General features: G+C 33.9%; 1 protein-coding gene across 3 annotated transcripts in view; it reads right to left on the bottom strand.

Annotated features, from left to right (window-relative positions):
- DNAH8 (dynein axonemal heavy chain 8) overlaps positions 1 to 16,472 on the bottom strand; it is a 129,014-nt gene that overhangs the window by 106,825 nt on the left and 5,717 nt on the right. For all 3 annotated transcript variants that reach the window (XM_017806688.1, XM_017806687.1, XM_017806686.1), the window contains exons 5-17: positions 16,026 to 16,174; positions 14,510 to 14,699; positions 13,982 to 14,145; positions 12,843 to 13,019; positions 12,392 to 12,505; positions 9,846 to 9,953; positions 8,021 to 8,122; positions 5,896 to 6,042; positions 4,800 to 4,997; positions 4,188 to 4,264; positions 3,638 to 3,737; positions 1,342 to 1,461; positions 124 to 259 (exon numbers count right to left, since the gene is read on the bottom strand). In XM_017806688.1, coding sequence (XP_017662177.1) covers positions 124 to 259; positions 1,342 to 1,461; positions 3,638 to 3,737; positions 4,188 to 4,264; positions 4,800 to 4,997; positions 5,896 to 6,042; positions 8,021 to 8,122; positions 9,846 to 9,953; positions 12,392 to 12,505; positions 12,843 to 13,019; positions 13,982 to 14,145; positions 14,510 to 14,699; positions 16,026 to 16,174 — 1,782 coding nt within the window. The remainder of the gene's footprint in view (positions 1 to 123; positions 260 to 1,341; positions 1,462 to 3,637; positions 3,738 to 4,187; positions 4,265 to 4,799; positions 4,998 to 5,895; positions 6,043 to 8,020; positions 8,123 to 9,845; positions 9,954 to 12,391; positions 12,506 to 12,842; positions 13,020 to 13,981; positions 14,146 to 14,509; positions 14,700 to 16,025; positions 16,175 to 16,472) is intronic.

Raw genomic sequence — 16,472 nt, 5'->3', positions numbered from 1 at the left:
ACTCACGAATAATTTGCACATTTTAAGGGTAAATGAGGCTTTAAAAACCTATCTGATTGGATTTGTGTTAACTCACTATTAAGTAACAATTTAAACAAGTCAAGTACATATTTAATTACTTACGATATTCTAATTGCGACATTTCCTTCATCCACGCATTATGATAGACTACCTCAAATTCCACCAATACATACGCAAGTTTGTTGTATGATTGAACAACTGCTTTACCTTCTGGACTTGCCAAGATATTTGAATTTTTCTATTAAAAAACAGTGCATTAAAATTAAAACTATATCAAAAAAACCCCATACCACTTGGATTTTTCTCAATTTAACTACTGACTATATATAACTTAAGGTAATACGATGAATTACACTTACAGAGTTCTTAAAAACTGTATCCAGTATTTATGATTCAAATTCAGAGGGCAATAAAGTCGGTAAAATCTTGTAAGGAATAAATACTAAATAACACAGGTAAGAGCAATTACTTTATTATACTGTGATAAATACATGCAATTCACAGTGAAATAGATGCTCAGTTTTACTCAAAATTGAATAACTAAAAGCTTATTGTAAAAGTTTCCTTTTTTAATCAGTAATGATACTTATGCCTATTTTCTTTGGAGCAGATCAGATGATTCATGTTCACATCTGTGGGAAACAGGAAAGCACTGCGTGCAGTTCTGGGCCCTACAGATTAAGAAGGTCCTTAAATGCATCCAGAGAACGGCAACAAAGCTGATGTAAGGGCTGGAAGGAATGAGAAAGTAGCTGAGGACTTAGAGGTTGTCTGGAGAAAAGGAAGCTGAGGGAGACCTCCTTGCTCTCTAGAGCTCCATGAGGAGGGTAAGTGGAGAGGGAAGTGCTGAGATCTTCTCCCTGGGATCCAGTCATAGCATGTGTGGGAATGGTTCAAAGTGAGGGGAGGTTCAGGCTTGAGATTAGGAAGCATTTCTTTATTGAGAGGATGATCGAACACTGGAATAGATTTCCTAGAAAGGTGGTCAATGCCCCAAGCCTGTCAGTGTTTAAGAGGCTTTTGGACAATGCCCTTAACAGCATGCTTTAACTTTTGGTCAGGCCTGAATGGGTCAGGCAGTTGGACTAGATGGTCATTGTAGATTCTTTCCAACTGAAATAGTCTAGTCTGTTCTATTCTAACATGACATCTTGGATCTACAGCAATGGTTACTGCAGAGCAGTATTCCTATACAATTAAACATGTTGCCTAGCATGTAACAAGACACATTATCGTAGCCAGAAACTTTACAATCACTCTGCTGAAGTAAGACTGTTCACTGTTACACAAAACACCTAATTTTTCCTAACATCAACTTACATGGAAATAGTTGATTGGTTCGTTTATCCTTCTGAATAACTGCCTCACCCACAATATCTTTCCTGCAATAGGTGGCATGTTTCGAGCCAGAGGAGGGTCATGTTTCTGAGTTTGGTAAAGCTACAGTAAGAACAATATCATTAAAAACATGGATTAAAAAAATTTGTTGTAATGTTAAATTGTTTTCTCTGGTACCACAATTTCTTCCTCCTCCCAAAGAGACTAAATTTGTGTGGAGGCACACAGCAGTTCATGGAGAGAAAAACATATTTCTTCCTCGACTTGCTACATTTCTGAGGTGGACACATTGGTATCACTGCCAGTAAGTCTCCATTCTTCATTAACTCATGATGGCTTTTAGCTGTCCTTAATTATGACAGAGCTCCAAGTACACCAGAAGGCATTGCAAGTCTAGGAGCTGAGCAGCCAGCATTTAAACCAAGCCTGACAGGTGCAGCTATGTGACTTTAGAGCCATCTGCTGTGAAAGCAAGCTGTTTAAGGAAGTGTTTTTGGGAGAACCCTTGTGAGGCTTTTCCTCCTTTGCTTGGGAACTGGCATCAGGAGAGGTCTAAGCTATATTGTTAACTGAGAGTTTTACCTGAATAGAAATGTCAACATTTTTCTTTGGTCACATGCATCTGACCATTAGCTAACATATGTTGGACTCACTGATTCTTGTGGGCCCCTTCCAAATCAGGATAATCTAGGATTCTATGATATGCACTTTGCTACAAACTTCTAATCAATATGCATGTAGATACTCCTGGGTAAGCAGCCCATGCTTTTATTTGTGCCCAAGATGAGAAAAAAAAATGGCTCCTCCTCACTGAATGGCTATATTAGAGTAAAAAAAAGTGGGCCTAAAATGATCTCATACAAAATTTGCATTGACAAATTAGTCAACCACTTTAGAACCAGTATTGCAGTGGGAGCAACTTTTTATAGAAATAACTTTCTTGGCAAAGATAAAAACAATCCAATAACACCTAATAAATAATTAGAGCTAGTCAGTATAATTGAGACATATTCTTCAACAGAAGAAAGGAGTCTTTGTATCCACCCAATTTGCAGCATCACAACTCACGCTGTGACAATGCAGACTCTGTGATGACACAACTCTTCACTTACTGGTATGTCTTCTTAACCCTACACTGTCTCCTGCACGGTCCCAATAAAAGAAATCCAAGTAGCTTCACAGTGAACTTAAGAGAGGAGCTGACCTGGATGAAACCCTCTCAGAAAATATAGCCAGTTTTGGGTTTTTTTTTCCCTGGGGAAAACAGCCAGGGGTAGGCTACATCATTTTTTGAGCAGGCAGTGCTGCGGTAAATATTTTATTTTAAATTGAGCCAGTAATTACAGGTTCAGGAAGTGTTATATACAGTGTGTAGGTAGAGAAAGGACACTGTAAAGAGTAGTTCAGAGCAGCTTTGCTAGGCTACAATTTTAAGACACTGTTCAGAGGAATCATTTTCTAATAAGTGCAGAGTTTATAGACACTTGGCTCCTCGTGTCAACTTCTGTCATTGATCTCACAAAATGTAAACATCTCAAAAAAAATTTTCATCAGTCTGGTTTTCCAGATTCCCTTTATACTCATTGAAGAAAATGGCCATTTGGAGGGAATTATTTAAATCTTCATGTTACTACGTGAAATGAATCAGATTAACCAACTCTAGAATACTTCCTTCTTTCTTGAGTAGAAAGGGAGTTTAGACATCTAGTTCCAAGGCAGATGTTTATTTTACAGACAAATAAAGTCAGGTTAGATCAATTCTTCTCTAAAAGATTACAACCAAGTTATGTGAACAGTCACCAGAAGTTAATTCTCATCCTACAGTCATGGTGCACCACACAAATCATGAAATATTACTTTATAATCAACATAAACACAATTTAACTTCATTTTACATGTATTTTATGCTGTCACAGCTTCGATAATAGCAACTTATAAATGCAAATTAACTGTAGAGATCTCATATAATAAAAAAACTAACAGGCATATGCAAGTAATGTACACAGCGAGTAGAGAACACTTTTTTTAAATTTAATTGATGAAGGAATAACAGAAAATATTTTGGTTTAAAAAGTAAAATTGTGATTGCATATTTGCCTTCAAAAGCATGTTTATTGTGTTTCCCACACACTAAGGTCTGTTTGCTGTAACAGGAAGTATGATAATTGAACTTTGATAGTCAATTAGTGAAATAGGCAGAATAAATAAAAATTCATATTAAAATACTTGCGCCTATTTTAACATGATGTTTACAATTTATTGAAAAGAAATGAAATACCTTTTTAGTAGCTTCAAGTTCTGCTACATAATGTTGAAGAATACAACCAGCTGTACGTACTGTTTCTTCTTGAAGGCACGGCATATTCAGATTTTGAAACCTGTATTAAAGATTAGTACCCAAAATTATATTCCTAAAACACAAATAATTTTTTTAATTTATTTTGGAGTATATGAACATTACATAAAGTGAAAGAAGCACAAATCTAGGAAACGCTTCTGAATTCAGAAAACTTTGCTTTGAGCAACTTCAAGTAAGCTGAAAATTTCTGCCTTGATGGGTATTTTTGTTGTTGTGTTGTAATTCTTTAGGTTTTTCCTTTAGTATCCTCTCATATATACAAAATAATCTAATGAAATTAAGAAACAGAATATATTGATTCACATAGGAAAGCTACGATATATATTTCATGATTATTAAGTGGTTCAGAACATCAGTAATGAAAAATTGTCGATTAAGCCCTTTGTTCTAAAATAGCTGTGTTACTTAAATCACGTTAATCGATAATTTGAAGTCAGTTTAAAATATCTTAAAACATAGTTGCCAATACCTTTGAAGTAACTGAAGTGAGTTCTGTGAAGACAAAATTCTCCCAAAACAGGTACGCATAAAGGTCTGTAGCTGTGTCTAAAGAATATATAAATCAGTATGTTTTTTCTGGTCATAGAACACTATTTGACGTCTGATATTTTCTTAACATTTGAAACTGTTACTGCTTAAAGCACAAAATAGCAGCCTTCACCAGTCCATGCTTAATATAATTAATGAATAGCTAGTTTCAGTCAAATAATCTCTTAAAATGTCATACAATTCTATGAAATAAATCAGTAGCAGCTTTGTTCTGCCCAAAATCTAACCATGTTTCTCCAGGCTAATAAATGGCATCCATGCAGATCATTCTCTCAGGTCTCATGATTTTTTCATTTTGGCTGCAGAGTGACAATCATCAGTGAGGATTCTTTGATATATTTTACACCTTTCTTTGAAAGTAGAAGAAAGAATGGAAAAAGCCTCCCTCCAGACAAACACAAACTCCTGTTCATTGGAAGAACAACAACATAGCCTATTCACAATCCAAAGTCTCACTGACACTCAGTTTGATACTGAGCAAGTAGTGATGAGATTCTTCCATGATTAAATTATAGGTAGCAATACTACTTACCTCTAAACGTTCAACTTCTGTCATGAATTTCACAAAATCCACATCAAATTCTGTGTTTTGTGGATCAAGGACGTCATATTGTTTCTTTTGAAATATGTGGAAGATATTTTTGAATTTTACTGCCATAAGATCTATACCTTCAATTGCACACAGGCTCAGTGCACTAAAAGTTTTCTCTACAGCTATCATCTCTGTAATCTGAAATATAGACATTATATTCATGCTCATAACAAATTATTTGTTACTTCCTCTATAAACTAAAACATGAGTAAAATAAAATAAACAACAGCCACTTCTCTAACTACAGCATTCACAAATGTGTAGTTTCTGAGCTTCGGAATCAAGTATCTTCAACAAAGCATTGTTAATTCAGTTTTCAACATCAGTTCTCACTACAACCCAACACAAAGTAAAATAATCATTGTTCTTCTTTGTGATAGGGGATTTATTTTTTTATGTGGAAAGTGTTAAAACATGACATATGCATACTGATAACAAAAAGACAATTCAAAGAATAAAAAAAACAATCCTACAGATTAGTATGTATACTGCATGATGAGGAAATGCATCAAAGACTCACGGAATTCCTATGCTGTGATGACTGCCCCATTATTGCCTTATCCCTAGTCTGACCTTATTCTGCACAAGAAGCACCTATTACCTTTTCCACACAAACTCTATCAATGCTAGTTTAAAATCTCTTCATTGGATTACCAAGCTGAATGTTAAGACCACACCAAAGAGCAGAATCATCTGAAAAATTGTATTTAGCAGTAACAGGATACCATTCAAAAAAAGCAAAGGTGTGTTATTTTTCACATAATTTTAAACCTCCTACAACAATGATGTAAGTCTAGATAATTAGGTTATTTCTCTCCACACTAATAGAGACAAATTGACAAGCGTAGAAGGCAATTGTGAGGTAATTGCTGAAGTACTGAGTTGACTTTGTGGAAGTACCTAGTTTCTCTCAACAAAGAGTTACAAACTCCTTACAAGATCATTAGGAGCATGTATGCTGACAAGTGTCCACTTTGTAAACTGCTCTTTGGAGAGGTGTTTCTTTACCAATAATAACAGTACACAGTACACTCACTTTTTCTAATCTCCTACAAAAAGCTTCAGATTTTCCAAAAATGTACATTTCTGATACTTCAAATGCCTTTTCTCCCAGAGTTTCCAAAATCTCTTGCTTAGATTCACGAAAGCATTTCTGATATTCTTTCAACAGACATGTGCAGTCCTAAAAAGTGAAGGAATAAATACCATACTCATTACGCTACGTTTATGGGTGAGAGACTAGAGAACTCAAACCAACTCTCATTCCAAAGTGGTTAATTATCACTGAATCTAGTTACAGGCAGTAATGACTTACATACAGTGGTTTTCTTTCTGCATCTGTAGCAAATGTTTGCAACATATGAACACGCAATAGTACAGTACAGCAAAAGATGTAACCTTGGGAAATGAGTCACCAAAAAAAGAAGAGGAAAGTTTTAGTTCGTGTTAAAGTAAGTAGTGGTTTATTTAGAGGCCTGCAAAGAGCAGATGATGGCTTCTGCTCTAAATGAGGCATTTGGAGATGTCCAAATGAACAGAATGAGCAAGAAAAGCCATTAACTTAATTAAGAAAGGTCAGACTGTTCGCTGAGTAAGGACAGAATGTGGCATAACAGAGTAGTCTGTTTGGAACTCTCAGAGGACTTAAAAGAAATTGGTTATTCAAATTAATGTATGTTGACAAGTCTGAATTAAAGGGATGTTGAAGAATCAGTTGATTATTTTAAGACTTCTACCTCTGAGACAGGGTCACTGACATTCTTGTTTATAGATCCTTTGGGGTGGATTAGAGCAAAACAACACTGAATGACTGATGAATATATGTGGCAAGTTTATTCTGAAAACAATTTGGTTGCAGGAGAAAGAAGGTATGCAGCCTTTCTGGTTCCTTTCTGTAAAAATATCACAAAGAAAATATACAAGGAAAAGAAAGAAAGAGAAGGAAGTGACAAGAGTAGATAGTAGAGAAGAAAGATATCACCACCCGTGGATCTAGTGACAAGACTTGATTGTTGCAATTTCAACATCAGAGTGATGGTCACAGTCTTGTTCCTTTGGGGATGGGGGCCCCCTCAATAAAGAGTTCTACACCAAGACCTTATCAGATGTAAAAACTGTGACTGATAAGAAATGTGAGAAATGTGAAGTCTATAGTCACTGGAATACAAACTTTTCTGCTAGTTCTTGTCAAACAGAAAGCAGATTTTATCACATATACTGGAAGTTACCAGGCTGTCTGAATATGCAGGTATATATAAAACAAGTGGCTATGAATTACAGGAAATTGAAAAAAGTCCTCATTGAAAAAAATGTTCAGATCTTCAAAAATATACAAATACTAGAATGAACACTGATCAACATGATTTGAAACTGGGTGTATATTTCTCTCATTGAATAATGAGGGCTTGTCAGCTGTACACCAGCCTCAAGATTTCCTCATTGAAACAGATGAATTATTAGTATCAGATCATCCTGTCAGTCAGAAGAGATATATTTAAATACATTTTCTTTTTTACCTCTGGACCTAATTTTTAAGGGACTATGAAATTCTATGCCTTTTTGGGTACATTAGGAACTCAGGAGCTGAGTTCTGATAAAGGAGAAGGTGGAAATGATGTCAGCATTGGCAAGCAGTAACCCCACAGCTGCACGTTTTGCCCCGGCACACTGCATGCGCTTGATTTGTTCTTCATAGGTCACCATCAGATGAAGAAGAGGAAGACTATCTTAGCAATGAACTTTCATGATATGTTAAGAAAATCTTGTATTGGTAAGATTTGACATAACAATGTCATATCTATTCAAATACCAGGTTCCCCATGATAGAGGAAGATGGTACCATACCAAAAGTATCCCCTCTCCCATGTCCTCTCTTCCTCAAGAGGGAAGAATGTGGATTACGCAGGATGGAAAAATTCCTTGGCTGCACATATGGTGAAGATGCCAATTCCAGGATCGATAACAGACTAAACTGATAAAGATGAGGCCATTCTAATTTCAACAACGCCAATGGGCTAAGAATTGGGAAAATATTTGAAGCATCATGAAATAAAAGAGCAAAGATGTGAAGCATTTAATACATATTGATATGAACTTCCTTCTGATATCAACAGGTAATCAATAGGTTTGATAGGTAAATAATAAAACACCAAAATACGAACCTTAATTTTTTCAGTGATTGTTGGTGTCTCCTGTTCCCAGACCTGAGACAAGCCTCCATCTGTAATATAGGCTTTACATGTTATGATCATTTGATTTGTAACCTAGACAGAAAAACAAAGTAGGTGTCAAGCTTAATAGGAAATTTGCCTGTTTCACAAAATCTAACAAAATTCCCACATGCATGTATTAGTACTATCAGATTTTGAATAAATTTTGTCTTTGGGAATAAGAACAGCTAAATGTTATATGCAATAGGCATAACAAACAACCTATAAAAACCCCAAGAACACTCTCAGAAATACATTTAAGTCCCAGGACATATTTGTAAGTCCTATAAGTTCAACAATACATATATATAAACACAGAAGGTTTTCAATCATAATTCAAGAACAAAAAGAATTTATTTAATTCCAACTATTCTTCCCCTAAATTGTCATCTTTACACTTTGCAGCATGTGCATCCTTATTTAAAGACTGCCCTTAAAGACTTTGCTATCCTAGCAGTATGTCTTTACCTTGGTTTCCCATGCCTATAAAAAGGAGAAAAGATTCTTCTCCTCCTCAACCACAAAACTCCAAATTTAGTAATGACAGAAAGAGAGAGAAGTATGTGCAGATATAGAAGATGTATCACAGAGAACAGTTAGAGGTAGATAATTTTTTTGTCTATTAAGTAACATGAACAATTCAAACCAGTTCTTCTGACATTAGAGTACTTTAAAGCAGGTCTTAAGAATCCCTAACTGAATAAAGACTGAATAGTACCACACCAAAGGCAGTCTCAAACTGTAACAAAATGACTGATGAATTGTAGATAGGATGTCACCTCTCGTGATCATTAAGTGGAAACCAACGGTTAGGGGGACCTTAAACCGCTGAAATAAAATAGAGATTTTTCCTTGTTATTTCTTGGCACAGCCTCATGTAACCAGTTTGTTGTTAGCCTTTGTACTAAAATGCACACTCCTTTGGACCATTAAATAACAGACACTAGCAAGAGTCAATATACAAACATGTAAAAAACCACTATATGACAGGCAATATATACCTAACCTATGATATATGGAAAACAGCCCCAGCCACGAATAAATACGGCCTCAAAAGAGCATGTATTTCTTAATATACTAATTCAAATTGAAGTGTAACAAAACTTGACATTAAACTCTGGAGTGTTAAAAATAAAAAAAACAACAAAGTTGTGTAGTGAGGATCACTGTGAATTTCCTCTGTATGCTCAGTGGAGGTGTGTGTTTTAAAGTTTTTCTTTGCTATAAAACCATTATCCAAAACAGTTTTTCATGCAGTGAATACCTGGATTCTGCAAAAGACATAAGTATAAACATGTAGCCTGTCTTGGTTTCTGTTTTAAAGTGGAAAAGTTTATGACCTGAAGTTTAATTAACTTTTCAAGTATGACTTCGGAAAACAGGAACCTTTTGTCTTTCACGCCTTTTAGAGGAATGGCCTGGTCAGATTGATGGCCATCTGCCAAATTAGGTCTTCAAGGCTGATAATAAAAGAATCTTTGTGGAGTCTGTGATTTGGGAAACAATTGATCAGATTAATTCAGGTCAGAAGATTAATCAAGAACATAAGAAAAAAACTGACATTGCTGAACCAAGAATAACAACAAAGTTCCTTCCAGAAGACAAGTCTGTAATCCAAGTTTAATCTTCGCTTGATCAACAGAGTTCTCTTCCATTCCCATGTAGACCTCCACTATTTATTATAATTTTTTAACAAATGTTCTCCTGATTTAAACAAAATTTCTCTTCTGGAAAATTACATCTTTTTTATAATTAACATTTTGCTTAATATATTTACCTTTATAAGCAGTGATGTCATTCTCTCAGAAGTATTGTAATATTTTGAAACACCATGAATCATTTGTACAGCCTTTATCAAGTTTGGTATTCCACGTGTCATTGATACCTTAAAGCAGAGTTTTGAGAAAAATTTTACTTCCTATTCTTAGCAAATATATTTCTATTCTATTGATAACTTTTAATTTATATTTTTCCCTAAATCACATGAACCAATGTATAAAATGCCATGTCATTTTAACAAAAGGTTTCTTGTAAAAGAAAAAAACTAAACATGCTCAATAATATTTCAAACCTCAAGTAATAAGAACAATAAAAATACTTGATCGGTTGGTAAGAAATCAGATTAAAGGTATTATAAGTTATGAATTATTTTAATATGCTATTTTGATGAACAAAACTGAAAACCAATTCAAAAAGTACAGCTTGCATTTTTTGGCACAGTCAGAAGTATTTTTCTAGCAGCTCACAGCAGTTGTCTGTGATGAATGCTTTTGCTTTCCTTCAAGTAGAGTTGCTAAATATACTTATGTAATTTCATTGTGATAACAATCTTTACATAAAATGTTTAATTCAGACCTTTCATAAAACTAATAGAATAATTGTTCCAATGTTAGTTTCATTAACAAATGCCTAATTCATTCAACTATCATATGAAACACCTAAATAATTCACATATTTCATGTAATCAGTGTTCATGTTGTTAAAATCATACTGTGGAATTGCAAGTACTCTGCAATTCAATCACTTCTGAAGTATTTGGGAGAAAAAAAGAGAAGAGAGGTGAAAAATTATAATACTTAACATTATCAGGGGCTTGTCAAAATGTAATTCACAACATCAAGAAAAGTAATTTTGGCTGTCACCCCTCAATGGAGAAATCAAGCTCCTGGAACTAACTTTGGGTTGCAAACTCAAAGTAAACTTATACTGTGGGTAGACATAGCAGGCATTTGCATTTAGCAGGAGTGTGAAAGAAATGCTATACAGTATAAAACCAATCATGTGTCCACATTGTACATCACCACCACCACTCCTGAAATGGAATCAGGAGACTCTGAGTCTACCGGTTTTCTTTTTCAATTCTTGACAAAAAATAAAACCCTGAATACCAGACTGTACAGAAATTTCTTTGATTCAAAGCCTTAAGTTAAATGTTAAGTCTGAATTTTCATATATTAACCCACTTCAGCTACAAATCTCACCATGTGATACTACATACACAAAATGCCATATTTTATGATACACACACTAAGTATCATACTAAATCTGCATATATTCCATTCCTCATTCGTTAATATATAAAACGGTTTTCCATACCAGATATTGAATTCAACTCAATACAGATTGAAGTTCTTTTTAAACGAGGGTATATTTAGCATTGTTTTTTAAGCTGAACACCACAGAAAATCTTTCCTAAATTAACTTGATCTCTGGAACACGTTCAAAGACATTAAACAGAAATTCAGATACATCCAAATTGTTCCAGACTAAACAAAGAACAGTAGTTAACTATCTTATATTAGTAAAATTATGAACTCTTCAATGGGTTTCCACCCAGAAATGGAGTGTTTGTGATACAAAGAATTTTTGTCTTCATAACACCTACGAAGTAGCTCATCATTATGGCCTGGTACCTGGCTCCCTCTAGCGATACTTTGAAGAGATGAAGATAAACAGGTTACTAATACTGTTAATCATACTTGTCTCATACTATTACATGCAATAGCAGCTCTATGTCATATATTATCAGTCTTCTTGCTTCCCCTCAGTTCGAACTTCATAGGATTCTAAGATGCTAGAGGTTCAAAAGAAATGCAGCACTTCCTGACAAAGGACAGGAGGCATATAGGACCAAAACACAAAGCACTTTAAAACAAAAGAGCGTTATTTTTCTAGAGTACTTCCTCCTTTCATCCTATTCTGCAACAATCATTAGGAAAATTCACCTGTTATAATAATTAATGGTTCCTACACCTATTAAATAATATCTTGAACTAGGGTCAAATAGTGTACATTTACAAGTAATTATTTAAATGCTGACTAGCTGGTATTTCTGCAAATAGATGCAGCTAATACTATATTTGATATTAAAACATTATTTTACCCGTTTAGGACCTCATCGGGTTTCATTATTGTCTCTATAACTGAAATTTTGGTATTTTGGTTTCAGCTATGTGATCATTCATTGACACATATGGAATTTTCAGTGGAAGGCGTACTTTGAGGTTCTTGTATTATAAAATATGTACCTTGCTTAATTGCTTTTTAGAATAATATTGGTAACAGGACTGACTTATTAGGCAATCATATGTATTTATGTTTATTGATTAAATACCTATTCTAAAATACTATATTTAATGTAATATATAAAATAAACTAATGCTTCAACATTTAGCTTGACAGGCATTTAGAAAGAAATTAGAAAAATATAAATGTAAATCAGAAAATATCACTTTAAACCAAGTACAAGAAGATTTATTTTGCTCTGGGCATTCTAGGTAAACACCTAAACTATGTTTAAAAAATTATGAAAGGCATACTTACAACATCAGTGGTATAAAGTGGCCGACAAACTTTTTCAAGTGTGTTTAAGTATTTCACATTATCCTTTGACTCATTAGCTGCATCTGTGATTCTGGCATCTAACTCTTGCCATGTCTAGTGGGAAAACAGTACTGTAAAAACTTCATACATAGTGAACTATTTCCTTAATTTGCACTTATTTTCCAGAAGTAAACCTTGGTAAATGAATTTTTAAAAGGCATTGTCAAAGCAAGCAATAAAAGTTATTTTATTATATTTTTTATATATATAATATATTTTATGATCATTTTGGCTGTATCTCTGTAATGTCTTGTGCTTTATCTTAATACCTTAAGCACACCAGCATCATACCTAAATTTTTCTCTTTTAATTCTCAGAAAATCTCTTTTAGATGCAATGAAAAAACCCTGAAAACATAAGCTTTGCCTACTATAGTAAAAAAAATAATTACCCTTAGTAGTTTAGAATGTCCAACTCTCAGAACACTAATGACAGCTTTACAGTTTTGTCCTTTGATCTGCTCGATAATAAAGTTCAATTTAGCAGACATATATTTCCAATGCTCCAGTTCAGTCAGTGGACCTGAATCATTAGCTTCTTTCCTTATCTGCTTGCTCTCAATCAGAACCTGCAACCAATTTAAAAAAAAAAAAATCAAATGCCTACCACAGAGAATAGACAAGTCATTATAAAGAAGAAACACTCTTGAGGATACTCACTTAATAAGGAACAAGCTTGCAGTTAATGACACATGAAAATAGTTCCCATTTGGAAAAGCATCCTAAGTCTGAATTGCACTTAATCATATTCTTAAACTGAAATTAAGGCAGTTAAAATGTATTTTCAACTCCTGTCATAAACTGGGTGAATATCAGCATATACCTATATTTCTCTCTTTAATCAGAATCTATGAATTGAAATGCACCAAATGTAACTTCACTAGTAAAAATCTTCAAGAGCTACTTTAATGAAAATACTAAATATCACCCATAAATGTACCCATTTTTATGTGGATAAACATGCAGACAGCTCTTTTTACATGTCTTTTATATTTTTATTCTTGTGAGCTAAACACACTAAACATATTATGCCCAGTCTACACAGATTTTCATTTTGACAAAGGATTCTGTGTTTTTCATGGAAGTCTCAGACACTAATTTCTTGGATAACTGAGACCTTCCCACGCAGTACTTAGGCAGGACAAAAAATGTCCTCCTGGTCCTGGTCAAAGATCTTTCTAGAAACAGTATCTCACAGCACTAGTGGCAGCAGACACTTCACCGGCAATGTACATTTAGGTAAGTTCTATATACATATGTGGTCCTCACCAGTATTATTATTCCTGCATGCTTCTGTTCTCTTTTTCTTACTTTTTTGTCTTAATTGTTCAGAAACTCTTATTCTTGCTAGACTGTAAGTTCCTAGGGATAAGGACTATCTGCTTAACTTGTGCATAGAAGCAAAGCACTTGTCTTAACTCAGGTGGAGAAGCAGCTGAGGCTTTTGGCTAACTACAGGCAAGTCTCATATATCATTTATGAACATCTATCTATATTCATGCTGAATAGATGTGTTAAAACAACAACTTACATGTTCAATTTGTTTATACCATATCATAAGTACTTCCTCTAGTTGGCGGACTGTGTCGTAATTGTCAGCCGCTGCAGCTATTTTCTCAAAGGATCGGAGTTCAGAAAAATTTATGTAATCTATTTTTTTCAACTCAACAATTCCTTCAATGCTTGCTGCAGCACCTGAAAAAAAAAAGGAAATCACAATATAAAACCAATTAAGACTTTAAAATAAATTTCTACCAGTCTAAGTAATTTAAATTTCAAAATATTTATGTCTGCACTCAGTGCTGTTTCAATATAATAGCCACTTTACTGTACTCACATAAAGCAGAAAATTCTAGTTTTAAATCTGGTGATCCTCCTTAAAAGTAACATATCACTATTTCCTCAAGAAAATAATCAACTCGTGTATTTATTATGCAAGTAATTGATAATTATGTTTTTCTTGCAAAATGTGAAAAGAACCTTATCTATGTGCTACTGCCTTTAAATGGAAATCTTTAAATAGATTTGCTCTAGTATCTTTCCTAAATGCAATGCTTACCTTCTAAAAATGAAAGGTATCTGTTAATTATTTCCAGAAAATTCTGTTTGTCTTTTATATCCTCTTTGGTCTCACCTAAAGTACCCCAGTTACTTGTTGCGAGGATAGCAGGGAGAAAAACCTTTTCTATCATATTCTTAATGCCACGTAGGAGTCCTTCAGTGGCATCGAAAACACCAAAGAAGATCTCCTGCATTGTAACAAAATGATTGTTAGTAATGCAGTAACTTAATCTAGAAACAGTATTTTAAGTTCAGCGTATTTTTACAAAAGCGCTCCAATATGCCAACTAAAACTTTCATTTAAGGAGAGAAAATCTTTAAAAAATACACCTCCAATGTGCCCATAGACGGTGTTCTCATTAAAAAAGGGAAGTCAATAATGATTTAATAGAGTTTTAGAAGGCTGTCAGGTTATGCTTTTGTAACTTCAGTTATTTCCCTGTCATACAAGGAGTTTGGAAATTTTTAAATTGTAGAAAAATGTCCCCACCTAAAATTAGCTACTAATTCATGAAATGCATTAAGAGCAAAAAGTGCTCTGAGTGTTTATATCTGAAATTATATTAGAAGCAGTTATCTGACCAAATGTATATTACTTTGGGTGAGAGGAAATTTTTTTCCTACTCTCCAAAACTAAACTTTACAAGTTCTGATTATTTTCAATATTCCAGTATTTTTAATGTCTTTCAAATAAGCAAGTATTAACATACTTCATGCAACGAACTTCCTAGGACATAAAGTGCTTTTCCTTATCTCTTCAGTATTTGGAATGTACTTGGAAAGAACCTGATGCAAAAGTAATATTTACGACCAATATTTAGATTCCTGATAAAAACAGATTTTGTATATCACTTCTAATGATGCTTTTCCTCTTTCACCTTCTTAGCTCTCCAAAGGAATGGAATATTTTAATATAAAATATATAAATTAATATTGGATTTTCTGTTTGAAGAATTTGAAATTATATTAATTAAAAGATACATATGTAAAACTGTTTCTTTGCAATTCACAGTCCCTCAAGCGCTGCCTGAGTATTAAGATGTGTAGCTATAAAAAAGAACAAAGCCTACACTTAGCCAAGAATTTGTCTTGTAAAAACTCATGCTACATAATTTACATAGGATAACTGTTTTTTGCACATTCAAAGAAACGTAAAACAGAATGGTACAGGTAAACTTTTTGTCTCCTGGTATTTGCAATAAAGTCTTCTGTGTGTCCTTGTAGTTTATAGAGATTTTCATCACAACTAAAATGTACTTAGTGGCTTTAACTGCTCCAGAAACATCAAGGAGAATAAGAAATTTATCTAAATGTCGAATTCTTGAGCAAGAATCCTGTAAGACATTAAATTCAAAAGATATCCTGAGCATTTGCTGAAGCAATACCGCTATCCATTGTCCACTGAAAATGGAGAGCAAAGTGTGTGATAAAACTTAACATTCAAAAAATGCAGTTACCAGTAATTTTAGGTATGTGTCGATATTGAAAAAAATAATGACACAAAAAATAGCTACCTCATGTATAGTTTTTTCATTTATAGCACTGTCATTCTTACAACGAACAAAAAATAAGCATTGTCCTATGATTTTGTCTGGTGCCTTGTCCACATAAAATTGCATCACTTTACTTCCTTTTGCAGCACCTGGAATTGTCCGACCACACTCTGAAAAGGAATTTCATAGATGTCACTATTTTAAAAAGTGAGGGTATTATAAAATGCTTAAATCAATGTAGGGAAAGAAAACTGAACACATAAATAATTTATTTTCTTCTTTTGTAAGAGAACAAAAACCAGAAGAATTTGTGACTGTAATTAACTACACCATTAGAAAGGTACACCAAACACATACCATATATCTTACAAAGCTATTTTGGCACATTGTACTGCATAGAAAGGGTAATTTGTTCAGGCTTATCGTTCTGGAACAATTTGCTGGTGACTAAGGTACTTTGCTTATTTG

This window comes from Lepidothrix coronata, unplaced genomic scaffold, assembly GCF_001604755.1.
Source record: "Lepidothrix coronata isolate B3197 unplaced genomic scaffold, Lepidothrix_coronata-1.0 Scaffold16, whole genome shotgun sequence".
Taxonomy (NCBI): Eukaryota; Metazoa; Chordata; class Aves; order Passeriformes; family Pipridae; genus Lepidothrix; species Lepidothrix coronata.
The sequence above is the reverse complement of the archived record's forward strand: the minus strand, read 5'-3'. Positions and strand labels throughout refer to the sequence as shown.